The sequence below is a fragment of the Pseudorca crassidens genome, chromosome 16, assembly GCF_039906515.1.
Source record: "Pseudorca crassidens isolate mPseCra1 chromosome 16, mPseCra1.hap1, whole genome shotgun sequence".
NCBI classification, from domain to species: Eukaryota; Metazoa; Chordata; class Mammalia; order Artiodactyla; family Delphinidae; genus Pseudorca; species Pseudorca crassidens.
Genome location: NC_090311.1, coordinates 61,879,208 through 61,902,550, shown reverse-complemented (window position 1 = coordinate 61,902,550; position 23,343 = coordinate 61,879,208). Strand labels below are relative to the sequence as shown.

General features: G+C 42.5%; 1 protein-coding gene and 1 long non-coding RNA gene across 5 annotated transcripts in view; one reads left to right on the top strand and one right to left on the bottom strand.

Moving 5' to 3' along the window:
* The window catches only part of LOC137209246 (uncharacterized), a 7,917-nt gene extending 7,384 nt beyond the window's left edge, over positions 1-533 (bottom strand). The window contains exon 1 of the long non-coding RNA XR_010935961.1: positions 75-533. This is a non-coding gene — a long non-coding RNA (uncharacterized lncRNA). The remainder of the gene's footprint in view (positions 1-74) is intronic.
* The window catches only part of EIF4EBP2 (eukaryotic translation initiation factor 4E binding protein 2), a 24,138-nt gene extending 795 nt beyond the window's left edge, over positions 1-23,343 (top strand). Inside the window, exons 2-5 of one of the 4 annotated variants that reach the window (XR_010935960.1) lie at positions 14,832-15,017; positions 16,573-16,647; positions 19,515-19,556; positions 22,997-23,343. Coding sequence is in view for 2 of the 4 variants with exons in the window: in XM_067710680.1 (XP_067566781.1) it covers positions 14,832-15,017; positions 16,573-16,604 (218 nt within the window). In the remaining 2 variants the exon portion in view is untranslated. Of the gene's footprint in view, positions 1-14,831; positions 15,018-16,572; positions 16,648-19,514; positions 22,957-22,996 lie in introns of those variants that run through there. The other 3 variants (XR_010935959.1, XM_067710680.1, XM_067710679.1) reach the window with 3 other exon arrangements.

Sequence of the window (23,343 nt, the reverse complement as noted above, 5' to 3'; positions counted from 1 at the left end):
CAGTTTTCTGCCCCCTCTCCTCCTGCTCCGGGGCAAATTCGTCTACATTTGGCCCTGCACTCACTCCGCATTACCTCTGCCTCTTACATATTGTGTAGTTGTGCACATTGACGCTTGATTTTGGAGCCGTCTCCCGGGCCTTTGTAGAAAGGAAGTTGGGGAGAGTAAGTCGCTCCTGGGACGCTGCGATGACTTGTTTAGCTGCTTTTAGAACACCAGGAGAAGGCTGGAATGCGGAGTTTGGAAGCCTCGCCCAGTGTTATCCTGCTTTGACAGCATTGTTTACTTTGCTGGACCAGGCCCCGCGGGTGGGGGGAGTCCCCAGGCTGGAGGAGGAGTGATAAAATAGTGCTCAAGTAATAGTGTTGAGGGTAGAGCGCTGGCAGCCTTGAGGGTAGAGTTTTGGCGGCGCCGCCTTTGGAGGTAGATCGAAGAGGGCGTTGTCAAGCAGGGCACCCTTGCTGGGGGGCTTGCTTGATCCTGGGGAAGGGGCAATGCAGAGCGGGGTTTCTGAACACTGCTTTTCAAAGTACGACCAGAAACTGTTTACAAGGAAGAACACTGGGGTAGAGGTGAAGAGCGTTGAATTAATTGGTCACGGGAAAAGGGAGCTCAAAGGTTGTCTTTCCCCTCACTGGGCTTTTCTCCAGAGGGAGGAGACTGGACTGCGATCTTGAAGGACATTATGAAGGGAATGGTGCTTCATTTTTAACTTCGTAACTTTGCCTTTTGGTGACGGCCTCTGGCTAGAGGGTTGGGACTTTGCTGGCAGCCCCTGCAGTCTGCAAGATTGCTAGCTTCGTTCTTGTGGGCTGGGCTCACCAGTTGTACTACAACCAATCCCCTGCAGTTAGGCCTGGGCGATCCTTTAATCGGTTGCACAATAGCAAGGCGGTAGAGTAAGAAGACGTTGCCAACAGGGGATAAAAATCTAGGAGAGAGCTCTACAGAGGAATCCAGCCAGGCCACTCTAGGGGTGGGGTGGCTGCCTTGGAAGACTTTTAAATGACCCAGGCAGGAGAAGTTCATCAATAAGTGTGGAGAACTGGGCTTAAGGACGTTATAACTTTGCAGAGGAGTGGAGTTTCTAGTGAGGTGGCTTACCTCATTGGAGAAACCTCCCTCCTCACCTGATCTGTTCAAGGCCAGACCCTGAACATGCTGAAATCTTCTGGCCTTTTAATCGTGAAAGATTTTGGCAGATCAGAATCTGCTCCAGATAGGGTTGTCTTGAACTTGAACTGACAGCTTTTAGGAAATGGATACTGTTTTCCAAGGTGATGGACAGAGATTTATAACTTCTTCCAGAATTCTTTGTGAATTCCGTAATGCCTGTGCTTCCAGCAGTTCAGAACTTATGTCATAGTAGCAACTGCACTCAGATATTATTTCTTTGAGGAAGGAACTAAACTTTTAGCTGTATATTAATCATTATTCCCGTGAAGGAAGAGCCACAGGGACACCCTTTTTGGCATATTTCAGACAGCCAAGCTACAATGCTTTTAAAGTAAGGGTATAGTCTTTAGGCGTACTTTAAAGATAGAAGCCTGGGGCTTCCCTGGTGGCAAAGTGGTTGAGAGTCCGCCTGCCGATGCAGGGGACACGGGTTTGTGCCCTGGTCCGGGAAGATCCCACATGCCACAGAGCGGCTGGGCCCGTGAGCCATGGCCGCTGAGCCTGCGTGTCCGGAGCCTGTGCTCCGCAACGGGAGAGGCCACAACAGTGAGAGGCCCGCGTACCACAAAAAAAAAAAAAAAGATAGAAGCCTGTCTCATAGTCTGGATTAGTTCCTACAGTGCTTGGAAAGATTCTGCCAGAAATACTGATTCATTTATCCTGCCTCTCTGTGTACATAGACACTACTTCTTTCTCAAATATCACTGACCCTGTCTCCAGATTCTACACTTCTTTTTTTAAATTAATATATTTATTGGCTGTGTTGGGTCTTTGCTGCTGCGGGAAGGCTTTCTCTAGTTGCGGTGAGCAGGGGCTACTCTTCGTTGCGGTGCACGGGCTTCTCATTGCGGTGGCTTCTCTTGCTGCGGAGCACAGGCTCTAGGCACACGGGCTTCAGTAGTTGTGGCGTGCGGGCTCTAGAGCACAGACTCAGTAGTTGTGGCGCACGGGCTTAGTTGCTCCGCAGCATGTGGGATCTTCCTGGATCAGGGCTCGAGCCCGTGTCCCCTGCATTGACAGGCGGATTCTTTTTTTTGCGGTACACGGGCCTCTCACTGTTGCGGCCTCTCCCGTTGTGGAGCACAGGCTCTGGACGAGCAGGCTCGGCAGCCATGGCTCACGGGCCTAGCCGCTCCGCGGCATGTGGGATCTTGCTGGACCAGGGCACGAACCCCTGTCCCCTGCATCGGCAGGCAGATTCTTAACCACTGTGCCACCAGGGAAGTCCCGGTTTCTACAGTTTTTAATTTCTGTTTTAAATACTTGTCATCTTAGCTCATCTCTTATATTGAGCCAATATTTATTGGTAGAGCACATTGTCATCTTTAAATTTTTAACACAAAGACTTACATAATGTGTTTATAAGATATAGCACTGTTGTGATTGGATTTAATCACTATTTTATAGCAATTAACTCAGTGCTGCCTAGATGTTCAGTACTTACTGATTTAGTTTTCCCCCCGCTTTGGAAAATTTCCAATTTTCTGATGGTTTGTTCATCTCTTTTGTTACATTTCCCTCTCTCCTCTCATGTAATTTTCCTTCCCTGAACCAGGGTTGTTATTTGGTCACCTCTAGGCACCTGAATTAATCCGGTTAGGTACCTTAAGTGAGTTTTGTGGGTCTAGCGAAGTGCTTTGCAGAAAAGGGGACTACAGACAAAAGTAGGAAATGCAGTCTTTGCTCTCAGTGGTCTTAAAATCTTGGTGGGGGTTAGGGGTGGAAAAGCTTTTTAGTTCTAAAACAAAAACTTTTAAAGAGTCAAGTGCTAACTTATATATTTCAGACTTGAAAACATTTAGAAAAGCGATAGAAGGCTTGTATTGAAAAATCTATTTAGTAGGAAGGAAGGGGATTAGAGTTTTCTGTCTCAAACTTCTGGAAACTTTCTGGAGTGTCATACACATGTCAGAGCATTCCAGGATAACAGTTGATGTGCTGAATGTCCTAAATGATCAGACTGGGCAAGGACATTCACAGCACAGTGAACTTAACCATCTCTCCCCACAGAGGATACAGCTTACCCTTGAAAAGGTTTCTCAAAATTGCATTCCTGTGGTTTGGAAAATGAGAGTTGGGTGAAAACATACTTGCTGTATTTCTCGTATTTTTAGAAGTGTACATTTTCTCATTATTAAGGAAGAGTAAAATTTTTGAGTAAATTCAAAATGCCCTTGGATTTTATTTTGTTTTATCTGCCTGTGGAGGAATGGGGATGAATGACGTTCGTTTCTAACTTTGAGAAGCTGCTTCTGGCCTCAATGAAAGGTAAAGTTACTGAAGTCTCCTTCACTTTTGTGACATTAAGAAGGAACCTAATGCTTTCATTCTGTAACTGAGAGAAATTAAGTAACTTGTTAGTGTCATACAGCTAATAAATGTCAGTGGGTAGTCGCAAATTTAGTGTCCTGATACCTAGTCCAGTTTTTTCCTCTCTTGTCTTAAGATGTGTATTTTCCTAGGAAAGGAGGTTTACAAACATTTAAAAAGACTCTTCTACCTCTGGAATGCTAGCTAATGCGATTCTTTTTGTTATCTTATTTTTTTTAAGTTCTGAACTGTCTCCCTGTGGGAGGGTTGTGCTCTGGGGAGTGAGCAGAAACACAGAGACCTCTTTGAGCCTTTCTTTTTGCCTTTCTTTTCCTGCATAACATCCTCATCAGCTGTGGAAAAGTATGCTGTTGCCATAACAAGAGCACCAGAGGGGAACTAACTATGATGGTCTGAAATCTTGTTCATACTCTGTGCTTCCTCTCTGCCAGCTGGAGAGTTGCTGTGATTGATTGGTTCACTGAAGGCCATTGGAAGGGTCTGGGGATAAAGGAGAAGACAGGAAGAAGGGAAAAGAATCCACTTGGAGTGAGCCATAATAAAGTAAGAGTATTTGGGGGGAGTCCTGAGTGTTAATCTGATTCCTTTCTTGGGAGAAATGAATAGAGCTCTGTGTAGATATGGGGAAGGAAGGCCAGTTTCTCACTGTTATAAAATTTCTAATTCAATGACCTTGGGCTGAGTTTATTCTAGGCCAAAACTTCTGAACCAGCAAGAGTACTTATTTGGCTCTCTCGTTTCAGTTATTAACCAAAGGACTTCATGATTACATGTGAGAAGTGTGTGAAAAACATGTTGAAAGTTGTCCAGTCACTTTGCCTTGTGTTAGAGGAAGATGGCATTTACTTATCTCAGAGTAACAAAAATTAACATGTGTTGTCATTCCGGAGCAGATTTGGCTGTAGTCTCATATTCGTCAGCTGCCAAAGCATGTACTAGAAGATGTAGCTCAGTTTTGTGTTGGGTGCATGTTTGCTGATGAGGGACTGAATTCTGAGCCTGGGAAGGCAGCAGCCCTCAGCCGCAAGGCATATAGCAGCGTGATGTGTGGAGGGGAGTGCCTCTGCCTGCTCCACGTCAGTCACAGCCTGACGAGGGAAGACAGAGCTCGTCCAGGCTGATAGTGCACCACTCCCTTCTGCTCTCCGGTGGCCTGTGTGTGAACCGGGAAGGGTGGAACGTGATGAGTCTGTAAATTGGCACTACCAAGGTTGTTCCCTGGTGCAAAGACCTTGTGAGGACTGGAGTCTTAAAGATGATTTTATGGGAGGGGTCTTGCATGGTTTGGAGACAGTGTAAAGATTTGCAGGTCAAGTCCTTTCAATTTTTCGATATTGTCTTGAATAATATTCAGGCTTCATGGATTTGTATGGACAAAAAAATATTTTGGTGTGTGGACATGTCATAACTAATGACTAAGGAATGTAAGGTTTTTTATTTTTGTATGGAATCAGCCAAAATAATTTTTGGAACTCAAATAGCTACAGTAGTAAATAACGTTGTAGCAGATGCTTCACTGCCAATCAGCAGTAAAGTAAAGGCTGTGATGAGAAAAAAAAAAGATTTGCAGATCAGACAAGGTAAAGTTAATGTGGGAAAGCTAGTTCATCTGGTTGGAGAGGAAGAGAGCCTGAGCAGGACAGTAGTTTGTTGGTGAAGGATAGATCTTTTTCTTGGCTCCCAAGTGTTTCGATGAACAGATTAATGTGCGGGACTTCCCAGGTGGCGCAGTGGTTAAGAATCCGCCTGCCATTGCAGGAGACATGGGTTCGAGCCCTGATCCAGGAAGATCCCACATGCTGCGGAGCAGCTAAGCCCATGCGCCACAACTACTGAACCTGTGCTCTAGAGCCCATGAGCCACAACTACTGAGCCCACGTGCCTAGAGCCCGTGCTCCGCAACAAGAGAAGCCACCACAATGAGAAGCCCGCACACTGTGACGAAGAGTAGCCCCTGCTCGCTGCAGCTAGAGAAAGCCCTTGCGCAGCAATGAAGACACAATGCAGCCAAAAATAAATAAACAAAAGTTTTTTTTTAAAAAAAAGATTTTTGCTTATCTATTTATAATAAAACAAAAGTCAGTTGAAACTTGCTGTCATTCAACTTATTGAATAGGTAAGGCCTCGGCTACCATTTTCAAATTTGTCTATCACAGAACTTTGTTTTGCAAAGATCCCTTAAAACCTGTGTTATAACACCCAGCAGCTATCTATCTGATGTGTGGCTCATTTTTAAAGGACCTCTTCACCTGATACTCAGGCTACAGTTTGAAGCCAGAAGCTCAGAAATTTATGAGTGTTTATATCTGAATAAATGATCTTTCAGATCCTTAGGACAAATGCCCCGACAAACTGAAGCTGTTCATTTCATTGAGTAGTTTTTAAAAGTAAAATCCTTAACAAGCAAGGATCAATTAACTGAAAAATACAATTCAATTCTTATAGATTCCTTGGGATTATCTATATACAAGATCACAGTTGCCTGTGCATAGAGATAGTTTTACTTCTTTCTTACCAATCTAGGTGCCCCATTTTGTTTTGTTTTTCTTGCCTAATTGCCCTGGCTAGAACTGGAACCTTTAGTACAGTGTTGAGCAAAAATGGCAAGAGAGTGACAACAGATTCCCTTGACTTGTTCTCAATATTAGGGGAAAACCTCCAGTCTTTCATCGTTAGGTAAGATGGTAGCTGTGGTTTTTCGTAGATACTCTTTATCAGATTCAGGAGGTTCCCTTTTATTCCTAGTCTGTTGAATGTTTTTATTATGAAAGGGTGTTGGGTTTTGTCAAATGCGTGCGTGCGTGTGTGTGTGTGTGTGTGTGTGTGTGTGTGTGTATGTGTATATATATATATGTTGCATCTATTGGGATGATCATGTGATTTTTGTTTTTTATTCTATTGGTATGATGTATTATGTTAATTATTTTTAGATGTTGAACCAGCCTTGCATTCATGGGATAAGTGCCATTTGGTCATGGAATATAATCCTTTTTATCTATGTTGCTGAATTCAGTTTGCTAATGGTTGAGAATTTTTGCATCTATATTCATAAGGGATATTAGTCTGTATTTTTCTTGTGATATCTTTGTCTGGTTTTAGTATCAGTGTAATACCTCATTCAATTTTAATTTTTTTAGAAATGGCCTGCTGTTTATAGCAGAAGTGAGCACTGGTGAAGATAGACCATTGCTCTCTAGGTTCTAAGAGGTACCTATCAGAAAGTTTGAGAGGCTTGTGGTTCATTTTAAGATGTCATAATTAATCCTTTGAGCTTGAGAAAGGTGCTCATCTCATTACCAGAGAATGTTTATGTTAGAGCCGGGCTGCTTTTACATTGAAATGAAACCACTCTCTGGTCTGATAAATTCCTAGAACCATTATGAAGAAGCAGCACTGAAAAAAAGTGACCTAGACCAGTGATCTCCAGTAGGCTTCTTTGCCTCTTATGAACTTTATTGATGAGTTCCTCACTATGAGTAAAAGTAGAAGACATTGATATGTATATATGCATTGTTTTTATTTTTATTTTTTAAGTGCTCAAGAGGAGTGAACTTGGGAGGAAAACAAGAAGTGGGAATGAAAGCCAGGCTTGAATCTGAGTGCTTTCCCCATACCAAAGCAGTGAGCGAACCTTCATTAATTATTAGCATTACAGAGGCTGAACCACAACGTCTGTGAAATTTAATCCAAAGAATTGATCCAGGATGCAGTCAACAGTCTGGCAGATCCAACCAGCATTTTCCTGGAATCAGAGCCAGGCATTTCTTGAGAAAATTTATTTCAAGATGAATGTTCAAGCCCAAACAGACGTGGACATATTTGATGTACTTCATTTTGATAGACTTAAAATCAGTCGGCATTTATTTGAGATTAGTTTGTGGTTTGTATACCACTTTGGACCTGGTACTAACTAAAAAGGTCATTTGTTTCAGATCATTTTGCAACCAAGACTCAAGAGAGCCCGATTTGCTTAGAGTACCTTGCTTATTTGTGTCGGTCTCCTGGCTCCTGTGTCACTGTGTGATCTTTCTTTGGATGCTAGTTTCTCCATCTGTAAAATGACAGCCTTCTGCCAGATGCTGTCTAAAGCCTCTTCTAAGCGCTGGACCTTCTGCATAGGAAGATGGTCATTATCAACTTCCCTTTCAGCCTAGGTTTGTGTTCTGCTATGGCAGTGTCCTACGTGATTGAGCAGGGAGCCATCCTTTGACATTAATATCTTGGAAATCTTTATTGGAGTTAATCAAAGGACCATAAGGATTGGCTTTTCACAAACCTTGGAAGTCTTCCGTTTGCCATAATTATTTAGCCATACTAAGTTATAATACACTCTGGCTCCAATTGTGCCTTTTTTTGATGTAAAAATTGTCCCTCTCATGGTTTTATTAGCATTTTAGGGATTTGCTGGTTGTACACAGTAAATGTGGTTTGGCCACCATCAACTTCCCTGGAGGAGACTGGGTTAGGCAGCTTTTAGCCTCCTCTGGGTTATCTGGCATAGAGCTTTTAGGAGTCTGTCCTTTCATCCAGAGCCTCCATGAAGAACAGATGTTTAAAACTGTAGTTCATTGAAGAATGTTCTCTAACACAGTCAATCAAACACAGGCCTTGTTAATCACCCTCTTAAGCTGGAATAATAAAAAGCAAAGAAAACCACTGTATTTGTAAGTCCTTTCTGTATTTTCACTTCTTATTTTCCCTTATTATTGGGGGAGACGGGCTTGGGAGGAAAGAGGGAAAGCGGCAGACTACCTTTCTGAGTGTATTGGAAACACTTGCTGCTTGTTCATCTTGTATCTGTTTCTGATCTCTTGGTGGGCCCTTACATGAGGCATAGATGGAGAATGTCAGGAATTTCTAATGGAATACTGAGGTTACTTGCCAAGTGTTTTGTTGTTGATGTTGTTGTTTTCATTTCTAGATTTGAAGGATACCTTCTTCCTCATGGCTTTAGTGTCAGTCTGTTATGTATGTATGTATATTTGCAAATTATTTTTGAGTCATTTTTTTCCCCGATACCTTATAATGGGGTTTGCTTTTTTTTTTAACACTTTCTCTTGGTCTTAAAAAAAAATTTGATGGGGGGGGGTTCTTTAAGCAACAAATTTATTCTGTTACATTTCTGGAGGCTAGAAGTCTGAAATCATATATATTTCTTATTGGAAAATATACATAACATAAAATTGACCATTTTAACCATTTTTAAGGTACCGTTCCATGATTAAGTACATTCACATTGTTGTGCAACCATCACCACCATCCATCTCTAGGACTTCTTTCATCTTCCCAAACTGAAACTTCATACCCATTAAACAATAACTCCCCATTACCTGCCCACCTCCAGCCACTGGCAACCATCGTTCTATGTTCTGTCTCTATGAATTTGACTAGTCCAGGTCCCTCATACTCGTGGGGTCATAAAATATTTGTCTTTTGTGACTGACTTGTTTGACTTAGCAAAATGCCTTCAGTATTCATGCAATCACCCTTTTATTTTTCTTTTACATTTATTTTTTGTAACCATGAAAGTAAAGTTTAAAAGTCATATAGTATTAGGCTAATAACAAAAAGCAACATTCTCATGCCCCATCTCATCTCCAGTTCCACTCCCCAGAGAAACCATTTTAAACTCTTTCAGCCATTTCTTCTAGCGTTTACCTCTGGATTTCTGAATAACATGATTTAATGCTATTTCTCAGTTTTAGATATTAACAGTTTCCTACTGTGGAAGATGAGGATTTAAATTTAGGTAAATATTAAATACAGACGTGACGTGACTGACTCTATTGGTTTCCAGCCCAACAGCCGTTCACTTTTTCCGTGCTACCCCACATTCCTTCATTTTTTTAAAGTGGTAGTGTGCCAAGTCCCAGAAGATGCACCCTGACTACTCTGTGGCTTCCCCAGTGTCTGGGCTGGCGGGCATCTGACCCAGTTCTGGCCTAAGGATTGTAAGTGGGAAGACCACTAACGCTTTTCTGAGAAAGATTTTCCTCTTTGATGGCTGAAGTCCCCTGCGGGAAGCCCTATTTGACCCTACACTCTCCCTTCTTGCCTAGGATATTGTTAGGAGGGTGTAGGTTCATCTCAGCCTTCTTGGAGGGTTTTGTCACCAGCTATTCAAGCTTTTCAATTTGGGCAAGTTACTTATTGTTTCTTTTTCTGAAGTGTCTATTTGCATGAGTGGATGCTTAATTCTAATTCTGGAAGCAGCCTTAGTTAAAAACAGTTTTATGGTCAGGACCCTGCAAAAGTAAAGTAACTACTACCCTGTCAGTTAACCATGTTACAGTGGACTTTGTCTAGGTGGTTTTATTTCAGGTTATACAGTTTCTTGGGTGTATATAGCTTAATATATGCATTAATTATCATTTAAACTAAGCTACTTGGTCTTGAAAGAGGCCCTTAGGCTTGAATGACCTTGTTTGTGTACTAACCATCTTCACAAGCATAATTTTGGGCCTTCTTCATTCACCCTCTTGTTCCCTGCCATTTGAAAATCACTAGTTTTTAGATCAAAAGATAGAGCCTTTTTTTTCCTCCTCTCTGTTCTCCATCAAAGGGACTCAGTTTTACTCTCATGTTTTCCTAGGAATGTAGCATTTAGAAAATGCTGGGTCAGGGTATTAGATTTATCCGAAAAAGTGGTCACCAAGGGATGAAGAATGTTTATAGATATCTAATGTTGACCTAGATCTAAAGATTCCTATTTGTTTTGAAATCCAAACATGAAGACTAAAGTAATATATGCAAGTGTTAAAAACAAAATAGAAAAAGAAAAATTGAACAGAAGCACATAAAATGCAGAAATGCTAAGAGACTACTGCTTTTAACAGTTTCTGTTTATAGTGATTTTATTGGTTACACCACTGTTACTGTAAATAATATACGTATACCACAGTTTCTTGATTTCTTAACATTGGATGATACTGTTGACTCCCTATTATGAAAATGAGGCATATAGGACACTTTCATTACTTTCTGTCCTCTCATTTTCCCTCCTCTCTCCATTTACCAATTTTTGTAGATTGTTTTATTGTTTTGGGTTCTTCTGGGTAGTTACCTTTAAAACTGTAAATACTGTAGTTAAACCTCTTGTGTTTCAATCTGATAGTTTTAACTCTCCACCATATGAGATTATACTATCTACCTGTCCTGCCTCTACTTCCCTGGTAGGTCTGCCTTTCCATTATTTTTTACAATATCAAGGTCTGTAATATTTACATACTCTTCCTTAACTATGATAATTCACTTTTATTATGGTTTGATTGTAAACATTGAAAGTCAATAAATAGCATATACGATACTATGAATTTTGTAACTTTTCAATATAAAACCAAGGAGTATGATGATTTTCATAGAAAAGGAAATGGAACACTCACTGGACAGAAAAAGTTTCCACTGTCAATGTCAAATAGATTCTTTTTTTAACACTCCATCAATTTATTAAAATCATGCTCCATTTTAATATTGTGTTATATGCAAGCTATGGGTTTTTTTAACCTTCTTTAGGAATTTATGGTTAACTTTTCTCTAGTTAGTTGTGGATGCATTGGTTGATGTTGAATTGGGCTGACATAAATGTGGCCGGCAGTCGAAATTTGAATTATTGGAAGTTCTTGCTTCAGAAAATGTGTCTATGCACATGTATAAGAGACCCTGAATATTAGGTTTTTAATTGTCTTGGAATTCATATAATTTCACAGTAAACACAATATCTAAAAAAGGAAATATAAAGGGTTTTTTCCCCTGGCATTTTATTCATAGTCAGGTCTTAATGTTTTTCTTTTAATAGTTTTGGTTTTTGAATGTCAAATGCTTTTCAGTTACACCACAGAATCCTTAGTCACATGTTAATTCCCTTTTTTTTGCTCTGTATCTGCTACAGTTAATTTTTTCAGCTTGCAGTGATCTAAAATTCAAACACTTAAAATACCGTGGTTTTGTACCCATATTTTCCCTGGCCATATTTAAGAACATTAACAGCATCAGTTAAGATCCTAGTTCTTCAGGGTGTCTTCTCTTCTGAATTGTTTATTTTGTGTGCATTTGAAACCAAATGTATCTTAAAAATCCACTAAACTATTAAAACAAGTGAGTTTATTAGTAAGGCTGAAAGAAACAAGATTAGTATACAAAAACCAATTGTGTTTCTGTATACTTTCAATAAACAATCCAAAAATGAAATAAAATAATTCCTTTTAAAATAGCATAAAAATGATAAAATACATAGGTATAAATTTAACAAAAAAAGCACAAAACATATACTGTGGAAACTACATAACATTGTTGAAAGAAAGAAGACCTATATAAATAGACAATCCATGTTCATGAATCAGAAGATTTAATGTTGTTAAGATGGCACTACTCCCCAAATTTATCTGTATATTCAGCACAATCCCCATCAAAATCCCAGCTGGCTTCTTTGCCGAAGTTGACAGGCTGACTCTAAAATTCATATATGGATCTTTAAGAGACCTAAAATAGCCCAAGCAATCTTGAAAAAGAAAAAGTTAGAAGACTCACACTTCCTGATTTCAGAAGTTGTTACAAATCAAGACCGTGTATTACTGCCATAAGGATACACATAGATCAGTGGAAGTCCAGAAATAAACCCTCACAATTACGGCCAATTGATTTTTTTTTTTAATTAATTAATTTTTGGCTGCATTGGGTCTTCATTGCTGCGCGCGGGCTTTCTCTAGTTGCGTCGAGCGGGGGCTACTCTTCGTTGCGGTGCACGGGCTTCTCATTGCGGTGGCTTCTCGTTGTGGAGCACGGGCTCTACGTGCGTGGCTCAGTAGTTGTGGCGCACGGGCTTAATTGCTCCACGGCGTGTGGGGTCTTCCCCGACCAAGGCTCGAACCCGTGTCCCCTGCATTGGCAGGATTCTTAACCGCTGCGCCCCCAGGGAACTCCCTACGTGAATGTTTATAGCAGCATTATTCAAAGTGGAAACAACCCAGATGTCCATCAGCTGGTTAATTGATAAAATGTGATTTATACATACAATGGAATATTATTTGGCAATACAAAGAAATTAAGTGCAGTTGATCCTTGAACAACGTGGGGGTTAATCCAAGTGTAACCTGTAGTTGGCTCTCTTCCTCCATGGATTCAACCAACACTGACCATATAGTACTGCAATACTTCCTGTTGAAAAACAGTTCAAACTTGCATTGTTCAAGGGTCAACTGTACTGATAAATGCTAAACGTGAATGAATCTTAAAAACCTGCAAATGAAAGAAGCAGTCATAAACGGACACATATTGCTTGATTGTATTTTATGAAATGTCTAGAATAGGCAAATCTATAGAGACAGAAAACAGATCAGTGGTTGCCTAGGCTGGAGAGGTTGGCAAAACGTGGGGAGGGACTGCTAAATGTATATGGGTTATCTTGGGGATGATGACAGTGTTCTAAAATAGTTTGTGATGGGAATTCCCTGGGGGTCCAGTGGTTAGGACCCGGCGCTTTCACTGCTGTGGCCCAGGTTCAATTCCTGGTCGGGGAACTAAGATCCTGAAAGCCTCATGGCACAGCCAAAAAAAAAAAAAAAAAAGATTGTGGTGATGATTGCACAATTCTATGAATATACTAAAAACTATTGAATTATACACTTTGAATGAATTGTACATGAATTATATCCCAAAGAAGTTAAAAAATGTATTTTATTGCCCCTGCAAAGTCACAGGAATTCTTCAAAGTTTCTCTTATATCTGACACATTTAGGTAGAATTTCTACTACTTATTTCCTACTTGGTTCAATTATAATTCTTTAATGTTTATGTTGTTGTTAATATATAATTTAGAAATAGAAAGCTTGCTTTTATCCTGTGCTTTTTTTTCACCACCTCACCTCAGTTTCCAAGCTTAGTGTACTACAGAAGTGAGAATAATCTTGTTCCGACTTGCAACGTGAATATTAGTAAGAACATCTCACGGTGAAATCTCACCCTTCTGAAACCTAGCCATGGACAAAAGTGGAGGTGACACAACAAAATCCATCCACTAAAGCTCCTTCCCTTTGTTCATTGGAAAACCATCAGGCGCCTTCCCAGCCTACTTGCTCGTATTTTACATAGTGTTAAAATAAGCAGAACACCAGTTTCCAAACCCAACAGATTAGATGTATCAAGTTAGAATGGGTGTAAAGGGTGTACTGTAGACTGAATTGTGCTCCCCCCCCATTCATATATTGAAGCACTGACCCCCACAATGTGATGATATTTAGAGATAGGGCCTTGGGAGGTAATTAGGTTTAGATGAAGTCCTGAGGGTGGGGCTCTCACAATAGGATTAGTGTCCCAAAAGAGACACCAGAGAGCTTGCTCCCCTCTCCCCCGTGGCAGGACACAATGAGAAAGAACTGTAAGGAAATACATTTCTGTGTAACACACCCAAAATGTGGTATTTGGTTAGGGCAACCAAACTAAGACATGGACAAAAGATGGTTCTTAGCCAAACAGTGAGGGAGGAGACAAGGAAACCATGGTGGGGAGGGCCATAAGCACAACCTGGCTATCTGAATCCTATTCAGTATAAGGAAAATACAGAGCACCAACTGAATAGGCCCTGAGACTTCCTATGTCACAACATAGTATAATAAATGAGTTTCATAATAATCAACCGGATTCATCAAGAAAGGGTTGGTTTTCAGTTTAAGGTGGTAAAAAGTTTTAAAATCTGTATTAGAAAAATTTCCATCCAAAATAGTTCAAATTATTCATTTTTCGAAAATTGAACTAAGTTTTCTGCTTTCCAGAATGATTCATTCCTCATAATTTCAGCTACCTTTTTGTTTGTTTGTTTGTTTTCTTTGGCTGCATTGGGTCTTCGTTGCTGCATGCGGGCTTTACCCTAGTTGTGGCGAGCAGGGGCTACTCTTCGTTGTGGTGCGTGCGCTTCTCATTTGCAGTGGCTTCTCTTGTTGCAGAGCACGGGCTCTAGGTGTGCGGGCTTCAGTAGTGGCACGTGGGCTCAGTAGTTGCGGCACATGGGTCCTAGAGTAAGCGGGCTTCAGTAGTTGCAGCACATAGGCTCAGCAGTTGTGGCTCGCAGGCTCAGTAGTTGTGGTGCACAGGCTTAGTTGCTCCGCGGCATGTGGGATCTTCCTGGACCTGGGATCGAACCTGTGTCCCCTGCATTGGCAGGCAGATTCTTAACCAGTGCGCCACCAGGGAAGTCCTGCCTTTTTGAATTGTTACTAAGTTCTTATTTTTCAAAGCAAGGAAAGTGAAGGTAAATTTCTACTTTCCTTGTCCTAAAATTGTATTTGAAACAGGATACAAAACTTCTGTCTTCTTTAAACCCTGTTTTCCAGGAACTCGAATCATTTATGATCGAAAGTTTCTGTTGGATCGTCGCAACTCTCCCATGGCTCAGACCCCGCCCTGCCACCTGCCCAATATCCCAGGAGTCACCAGCCCCGGCACCTTAATTGAAGACTCCAAAATAGAAGTAAACAATTTGAACAACTTGAACAATCATGACAGGAAGCATGCAGTTGGTAAGAGAATGCTGGTATTAGGGACCAAGAGGGTAGCCCTGGGATTCAAATGTCAGTCTGCTGTGGGTTGAAAAAATGTTGATGCTTCACTTATAACTAATATTCAGTCATATGTCTCTAAGGTTCCCCACACTCCCCTCACCAAGGCCTATTGAATTGTTCTGAAAACCCTGAGTTCTAAACCATAACCGGATCTAATATAGGTGGGGGTTGGGGGGTGAGGAAGAATCCAAAATCAGGGAATGGTAAATCCCAAAGAGGACTCCTTGAACCTGGGCTTTGTTGGACTAAGGGTAACACACACACAGAGAAACAAAACAATTTAATAGCTCCCATTTCCATCACCCTCAAGAAACAGACCTTGCTTCTTACAAGAAGAATGTCATTTTTGTGGTGTAGAGCAGCGGTCCCCAACCTTTTTGGCACCAGGGACCAGTTTTGTGGAAGACGATTTTTCCATGGACTGGGATGGTTTTGGGATGATTCAAGTGCATTACATTTATTGTGCACTTTATTTCTATTATTATTACACTGTAATATGTAATGAAATAATTATACAACTCAATCATAATGCAGAATCAGTGGGAGCCCTGAGCTCGTTTTCACTTGCCCCTCACTGATAGGGTTTTGATATGAGTCTGCAAGCAGTTGATTTATTATGGTCTCTGTGCAGTCAGACCTCTCTGCTAATGATAATCTGTATTTGCAGCCGCTCCCCAGAGCTAGCATCACTGCCTCAGCTCCACCTCAGATCTTCAGGCATTAGATTCTAATAAGGAGCGCGCAACCTAGATCCCTCGCATGCGCAGTTCACAGTAGGGTTCACACTCCTGTGAGAATCTAATGCTGCAGCTGATCTGACAGGAGGCAGAGCTCAGGCGGTAATGCGAGCAATGGGGAGCGGCTGTAAATAGAGATGAAGCTTCTTGCCCACAGTACCAGTCCGTGGCTAGGGGGTTGGGGACCCCTGGTGTAGGGAAAAGCAGTATGGTTTTTCACCCCGTTTTCCAGGACTGCCTATAATATTTCAGTAAATACTCCCCCATACTCACACACACACGTTTATTAATAAGTCCTCTCTGTGTCTGTGGAAATGGCCAGCTCCTGAAGTACACCTTGGATTGCACTCCATGACCCTTTTACACGAGCCAGCATTCTGCCTCCTCAAATTCCAAATGAGTTTTTAATGGACAAAGTGTCGATTCAGAGCAAGGCCAAAGTTCAGAGCCTCCAGAAGAATGTGCTGACTTGATAGATGGCCAGGTGCTCCCCAGGAGCTCCCGTTTGGTCAACCTCTGGACAAAGGGACACTCAGAAAGTTTTCACTTGTATCCTTTCCCCCAATTGCTCCTCCCTGTGGGTGATTTGACTGCCATTCTTGTTTTTCCCCCAGATTAAAAAGACTAGCCAAAGCAAAGCAGAATAGTTGTTTCAAGGCTGCAGGGAATGGGACAGTTTGAATTCCTTTTTGACCTTTGTGCAAAGGGAATTATAGTTAAGACTGTTTTTCTTTACCTCTTCATGCTTAACTTTTCCTGTTCTTCATTCTAACCAGGAGATGATGCTCAGTTTGAGATGGACATCTGACTGTCCTGCGAGGATCAGAAGAAAAGCGGCAACACTGAGACATGTGTGTACCTGATTTGGCCAATATGATCAACAATGCAGAGACAGAAGAGGCAGTCCCAGCGATCCCTGCTGCAGTCTCCTGCTCCCCTGCTCCTTCTCCGGGTGCCAAAGGATGCAAAGATGAGCTGCATCTGACTATTTCTTCTCCCTATTTCCTGTTCCCCTTCCCAGTTAGACAGTTAGATTGAAGGCCCTTCGCATATTTCTGTAGAACTAAGCAGCCCACAGACGAAAACAGTTAACCTCTGGTTCCCCCTTCCCCCCATTTTTTTTTAATCCCAAATCAAATATCAACCTACCAATAATTGGCTGGCTGGGAAGTCTGGGGAAGTGATATGGAGGTTTGATAGGTTCAGCATCATTCCTGTTCTTACCCTCTGTCTCTCCTCCCTGTCTTGCTCATGTTTCAGTGCTGCAAAAGTCTGAGTTTGGGGTCTTGAAAACCCTTGGATGGAAATAGTAAACAGGAAGAGAGCTGCTTTCTCTTTTACCTTGAGGTGTTTGTCCTTGGGGACCGAACGCTGTTTGTACATCTCTGGTAGCATTACCCTGGGGCACTGTTTTGAGGTCCACTTCCCCTCCTTCCTCTGGGAGGAATGTCTTCTGTCTTTAGTATTATAGTTCATCTTCCCATTTGTTTACTTATCACAATTGTGCAAACATTTCTTAACTCTACATCGGAAGGGGGTCTTCGGTCACCAGTTGTTCTTTTTCCTCCCCTTTTCCCACCCCTCCCTGCTTGCATCTTGTTGCTTGCAATCCTTTTGTACTCTGAGCTATCCACGTGATTTCTCCTGCTCCCAGAGCAGGTCCCGGAGGCTCTTTGGATAAGGCCCGATGTATTGGGTTGACCAAAAAGTTCGTTCTGGTTTTTCCATAAGATGTTACAGAAAAACCAGATCGAACTTTTTGGCCAACCCAATAGTCCTCTACAGGATGATACCCAGGAATGACCTCGGAAGACATTGAACTGTTTGAGTACCCAGGCTCAGTAGTCCTTGTTTTTCAGTCCATTGAGCATTGTGCTACTTGTTGTCTGTGATTTTTGAGTTTGAAGTTGACTTTCAGAAACGCTCTTAGAAAAGAGCTGAACTTCTTTCCTCTGTGGACCTGCTTTGTTTGGCTGCTGAGATAGATAAGCATGGGCTTAAAAATGCGTTCCTTCCGCTTTTCTATCTTTCCCATGGTACTCTGAATTTCCCCGTCTTTCACTCCCTCCCTCCCTCCTTCCTTCCTTCCCTCCCTTATCTCTGCCAGGCCATTTTTCAAATGTACATCCGGGATACCTCAAGTGTCGGTATCTGATAATATCTGTCACTCCTCTTAACTGAGGAGTGACCTTTTATTTTTAAGATGAGTACAGACCTATTTTTAGATATGTTTTCAGTACAATTTTGAACAGCAACTTTTTAATTACACATCTTCCAGTGTTAGGAGGGTGAGGATTGTCCGTAGGCGAGTCTGCTGTTCCACGTCACCATCCCTCGTCTTCCCTCGTCCCTTACGAGCTCTTTCCTTCTCGCTCTAGTTTTGGGTGTGCATGTTTGGAGTTTGTAAGTGGGTGGATTGTGAAACTGGACCCTTCTGCCTTCCCAGGGTTGTTCATGGAACCTCATTCTTTTCCCTTACCCTTTGCTGCTTCATCCCCCATCCCGTTGTCCTGACTATTGACTGGCCCAGTAATCCTGGGAGAGTGACTCTCCTCATAGAAAGACAAGTAAAATAGCCACTGGTGTCCTGGGAATTTCTGGTTGGATTTGGTGCCCTGAACCCTCTTATTAAGAGATCAGATCCCAGGGTGAGAGTAACAGGCCAGTTGGCTAAGATAGAAAGCTGTTTTTCTTTTGAACTATGAAGAGACCCTGTTTGCGAATACATTTTAGACAGAAAGAAGGAAGGGTGTCTGAGGAACTTTGTTCTGTTTTCTGCTACAAAATGTGAAGAGTTCAAAAAGTGAAACCTTTTGTGATGGTTGATGTCTCTCAGGAATAAGCTGGATCTCCAGTTTTGGAGATGCTTTCAGTCTCAAAAATGGATGAATGGAAAAGTATTTTTTGTTTGCTTTTTAATGTATCTCTGTTTTGATTTTAATTAAACTCCAAATTTCACTTTACATACTCTTGGAACAACTTAAGGTGCATTGGTAATTTGCATGAGAAGCTTGCTCAGGACCTCATTGTCCCCTGGGAGCTTGATTCTTTGGGAGTGACGCTTTCATCCTCCTCAGGGCCCGGCCTGGGCATCCTCTGGAATCTGACTCCACTACAGCGAGTAGTCGGGCTGTCAGCAGAAGCACGTGCCCTTGTTTGCTCTTTACTGCTGCACATGAAAACTCGGCTTCCTCACTGAGAGACGGGGAGTGAATTTAAAACATGCCAGCTTGAGTAGTCTTAAGATGCCATGTTCCCCTTGTTTGCTCTCTTGAGGAATTGCTGCATGTGGCCCCCTAATCAGAGGCCGTATTTCTAGTACTTCTTGGGAGTGTCAGCTGTATAATATAGCAGCTTCCCAATCCTTTAGCCATCTCTGTAACGACCTCCATACTGCTTGGTGCAATTCCTTCCTGGAGGCCACTGCTACTAGAGATACTTTGGCCTCCATAAATCGGCATTTCAAAGATAATTTCACAAGGCAATAGATGAACTTCCAACAGATGACACCTTTGTGCCATGCCTCATAGAATCATTTTCAGGGCAAGCCAGAATCCAGTAGGTGGTTTACTCCTGTATGTTTGGAAGGAATCTCACAGTTGAAGCCCTAAATGAATAATCTCTCTGGGCTTTTTCCTGGAAAGGGAACCCCCTTAGGGTAGCATTTGATTTAGGCGGTTCTTAAAATCTTATTGATTATTTGTACTTTTCTTCTTAGGAGAAAACCATGTTTCTGTACTTCTGGGGACAATCCATGTCGGTGAGAAATGACCTTGTCCAAATTCCAGCAGGAGACATGCATTGTCATGATTCTACCTCCTTCGTAGTGTGGTGCATTAAGTTCACCACTTCCTCATATTCTGTTGAAATAGCTATTGTGTTCTCAAGACCACAGTGTAGAGAAGCTGGCTTCTAGCTTCCAAGCCAAGAGTTTTGTCCCTCCATCTGCGTTAGTTATCTATTGCTGTTTAACACATTACCCCAAAACTTAACATCTTAAAAGAGCAAACATTATCTGTCAGTTTCTGTGGTTGGGACCTGGGAAGCAGCTTCACATGATGGGTCTGGCACAGGGTCATAGGAAGTTGCAGTCAAGATGTTAGTGGGGTCTGCAGTCACCTGGGGCTTGAGAATCCACTTCTGAGCTTTCTTTGTGGCTGTTGGCAAAATGCCTCAGTGTCTTTCTGTGTGGATCTCTTTTTAGGGCAGCATGAGTGTCCTCACAGCATGGCAGCTGGCTCCCCCTGAGCAAGTGATCCCAGAGAAAGAGGGCAAGGAGGAATCTGCAGTGCCTTTTATGACAGTCTCCGAAAGCACACGTCATCACGCCTTCCTATTCCGTTCCTTAGAAGCAAGCCACTAAGCCAGCCTACACTCAAGGGGAGGGGAGTTACACCCCACCTACTGCATGGAGCGGTATCAAAGAATTTTGGGTGTACTTTAAAACCACCTCGCCCCCAATAGAGAATGAAACCAGGTCAACAAGAGGGGGTAGGTTTAAAGTAGATGATATACTGAGAGAGGTGGTGTTACTGAAAACAGTTCTCTTAAGATGTGCATCGACAAACAGATGAAAAACGGATTCTCTCCCCACGGCTACTGCCAGTTTTAAGAGGGGAGGCAAGAAATGGCAATTCCCAGGAGAATGTATCTATACATTTGCCTGGCGTATACTGCCAGCAGCCCAAGGTTGCTTCTTTGTAAGTCCTTGGCTTGGTATCTAAGACTCAATACTGCTTGCTCGGTATCTCCTTTAGCCAGGAATTGACAAAGGGAATTGGATCCTTCTATTTGAGCCACTCAAATGGACTTAATTGGAGTCAGGGCTGTTAAGCAAAGGGAGCAAACTTGAATTACATTTTGGGTTACTGGGCTGAGGAAAGCTAACCGTTCTGATTCAGGGTGACATAGCTGAGAGCATCCGGAAGCCAGGTCCCCACCAGAGTCGATGCTTGGCACCTGCTGTCACAAACTACACCAGCTGAAGCAGACTTGAGCCAGGTCTGTCACTCAGGAAGCCACTTCTCAATAAGTAGGGAACATCTGGGAATTAGAAATGTCTGTCTGTGCTTTATTGTTCTTTAAATCCACTGCAGGTTAACTCTGCGTGCCCACCTCATCCTGGGCTTCCTGATGGAAACGGGTTCTTAAAGAGAACCAGTGCTGTCTTCACCCTGAAGAAAAACTTAGATGAAGCTTGTCAGTTCAACACGTGTTTAGTGAATGTCTGCTATGTGTTTCTGGCACCTGTGCCAAGTTTTTAGAGATTTCAGACATCTTAAGGATGCAAATTCTTGTTTGGATTTATGCTCCAACTCTTCCCAGCATTTTATCTATAGCCCTGCTTGCTTTAGAGTATGCTTGAATAAAAAAGCATTGCTGCTGAGGCAGCTATAAAAAAAAAAAAAAGAAAAAGGTACTTCTTCCAGAATTAACGAACTCATCTTCAAAGCACCTTCAAGTGAATTTTTTTCCGTCTGATTTTGAGGTGGAGTCAAAATAGGTGGTCTTCTATTTTTGCTGTTTGGGTTACCAGCTCTCTGGGTCTGTCAGACCTTAGGGGTATCATGTATCTTGGCTGCTTGAAGCCTGGGCCCTCAGCCCTTTACGTTCCCCTCCAGAAGGGAGGCCCGGTGCTTTTCTCTCTGGGTCAAAACTTCCCCTTATCATGTTTCTGGACTACATGATAAGGGGAGCTATTTATTAATCTGCGAAACCCAATCTCTTAGCTGCCCATGATATCTAGGAGGGGGTAGTATTTGTTTTAAAGAAGCGTTGTCAAAAAAAACAAAAAAGAAGCGTTGTTTCCTTGGGAGGGCAATTTCTGTCTGGACTTTGAAAGGGGGCGTAGTTACCACCCATTACCATCCCCACCGCTTTACCTCTCTCCCAGCTTTTGATAAAAGATGACATCAGATCTTGAGGCAGTCGGGTCACAATTCTTTAGAATGCTTATACCCCAGGGGCGTTTCCTGTTCTAGTCATGTTTTTCCAGTTGAGTATTGGCGTTTCCCTGAGGCTTGCTCACGGACATGTCTGATTGAAGACTAAGGATGGTTGATACAGTCATTACTGTCACCTTTCCCACCCTCTGTAATTTACATTTCTTTCTCTGGGCTGGTCCTGGAAGTTGACACCTTTCGGCAAAGCTTAGATTTAGGAGAAGTATTTCAAGTCCCTGTTCAGATGATCTGTGGTTTCTCTTTGCTTCCTCTGCCTGCAGCCCTGGCAGACCATACTGTCTGGATCCCCAATGGAAAATAGTACTGAGATGAAACACATTCCTGGGGTATTTAAACTCTCTCTCTGCCACCTTTCTAAGAGTGGGAGGCTGGCAGAGAGATGCTGCAGTGCTTGATAATCATTTGGCCACGTTGAAATTTCCAAAGGGAGCTCTTGCTGGTGCTTAAACCCCAAATTCCTGAACACCTGAGATTGCATGAATCTAGCACAGAATATCCGTTCTTGCCCCAATGTACCCCCTTCGTCTCCATCTTGATCTTTAAAACAAAACAAAAAACCCAAGCCCAGGCCAAGGGTCATTTTTACTTGAAACCAGGAGAGTGGGGGAGTAACACGAGAGATGAGGGGCAAGCTGTGTGGTGAGGCATCCTGCTCCTGGTGTGTGTTCCAATCACTGAGGACTGTGAGCCAGTGCCTTTCCTTCGCCTGGAGATGGAGCCCATCTCTTGCCACCTGGGTGAGGAGACCCTCTGCTACCCAGGGGCGAACCTTAAAGAGGGTGTCTTGGAGAGCCCAGAGGACACTCACGTTTTTCGGATGTCCATTTTAAGCATCTTTAAAATGTTTTTTATATATTAAAAAAAAAAATGTTCTTCCCTGTCGTTGTGCCACCAGTGGCCCAGTTCCATCCATTCTGAATGGAAAAACAGAGACTGCCAGTACTTTCCTTGGTCTTCCCTTCGTCTCCCTTAATGTGGGTATCCCCTTACCCGGCCTGTCCATTTCACTGTCGTGGATGGAGAACAGAGGGCACCACGCAGTCCTGAGGCAGTCCTGTGTGACTCCGTGATCAGGTTTTTGTTTCTTGTTTTTCTAACTGTCCTTCCAAACCAGCAAGTGTTTGGAAATTAGGGGGAAAGTTAAATTCTCACCAACGGTTGCTGTTACACTTGAATCAATAAAGATCTTGAGTATCACCTTGGTGTTTTTAATTTTTTTTTTTTTTTTAAATTTCAGGTGAAATCCTGTTGACACATTTTGGGCATCTTGCCTGGTGAGGAAGATGGGCAAAGGCAGTTGGCCACTTCATGTGTCAGTTCCTCTCAACATTTACGGAGCACTTTGTCCATCTGGCCCTGTATGTGCCAGGAGGTGATGTGTCCCTTCCCTAAGGAGCTTGGAAGTGAACACGTACATGCTGGGGCTGGATGCACCCAAGAAGGCCCTTCTTTAGGTACCAGCCTGGAGGAAGCCCAGACAACAGCTTTCCTGACGAGGGCTGCCTCTGCCTCTCAGGAGCACTTGTTAGAAATCCATCATATCTGATGTCTGAAAATAAACTAGACTCTGCTGCGTGAGCATCA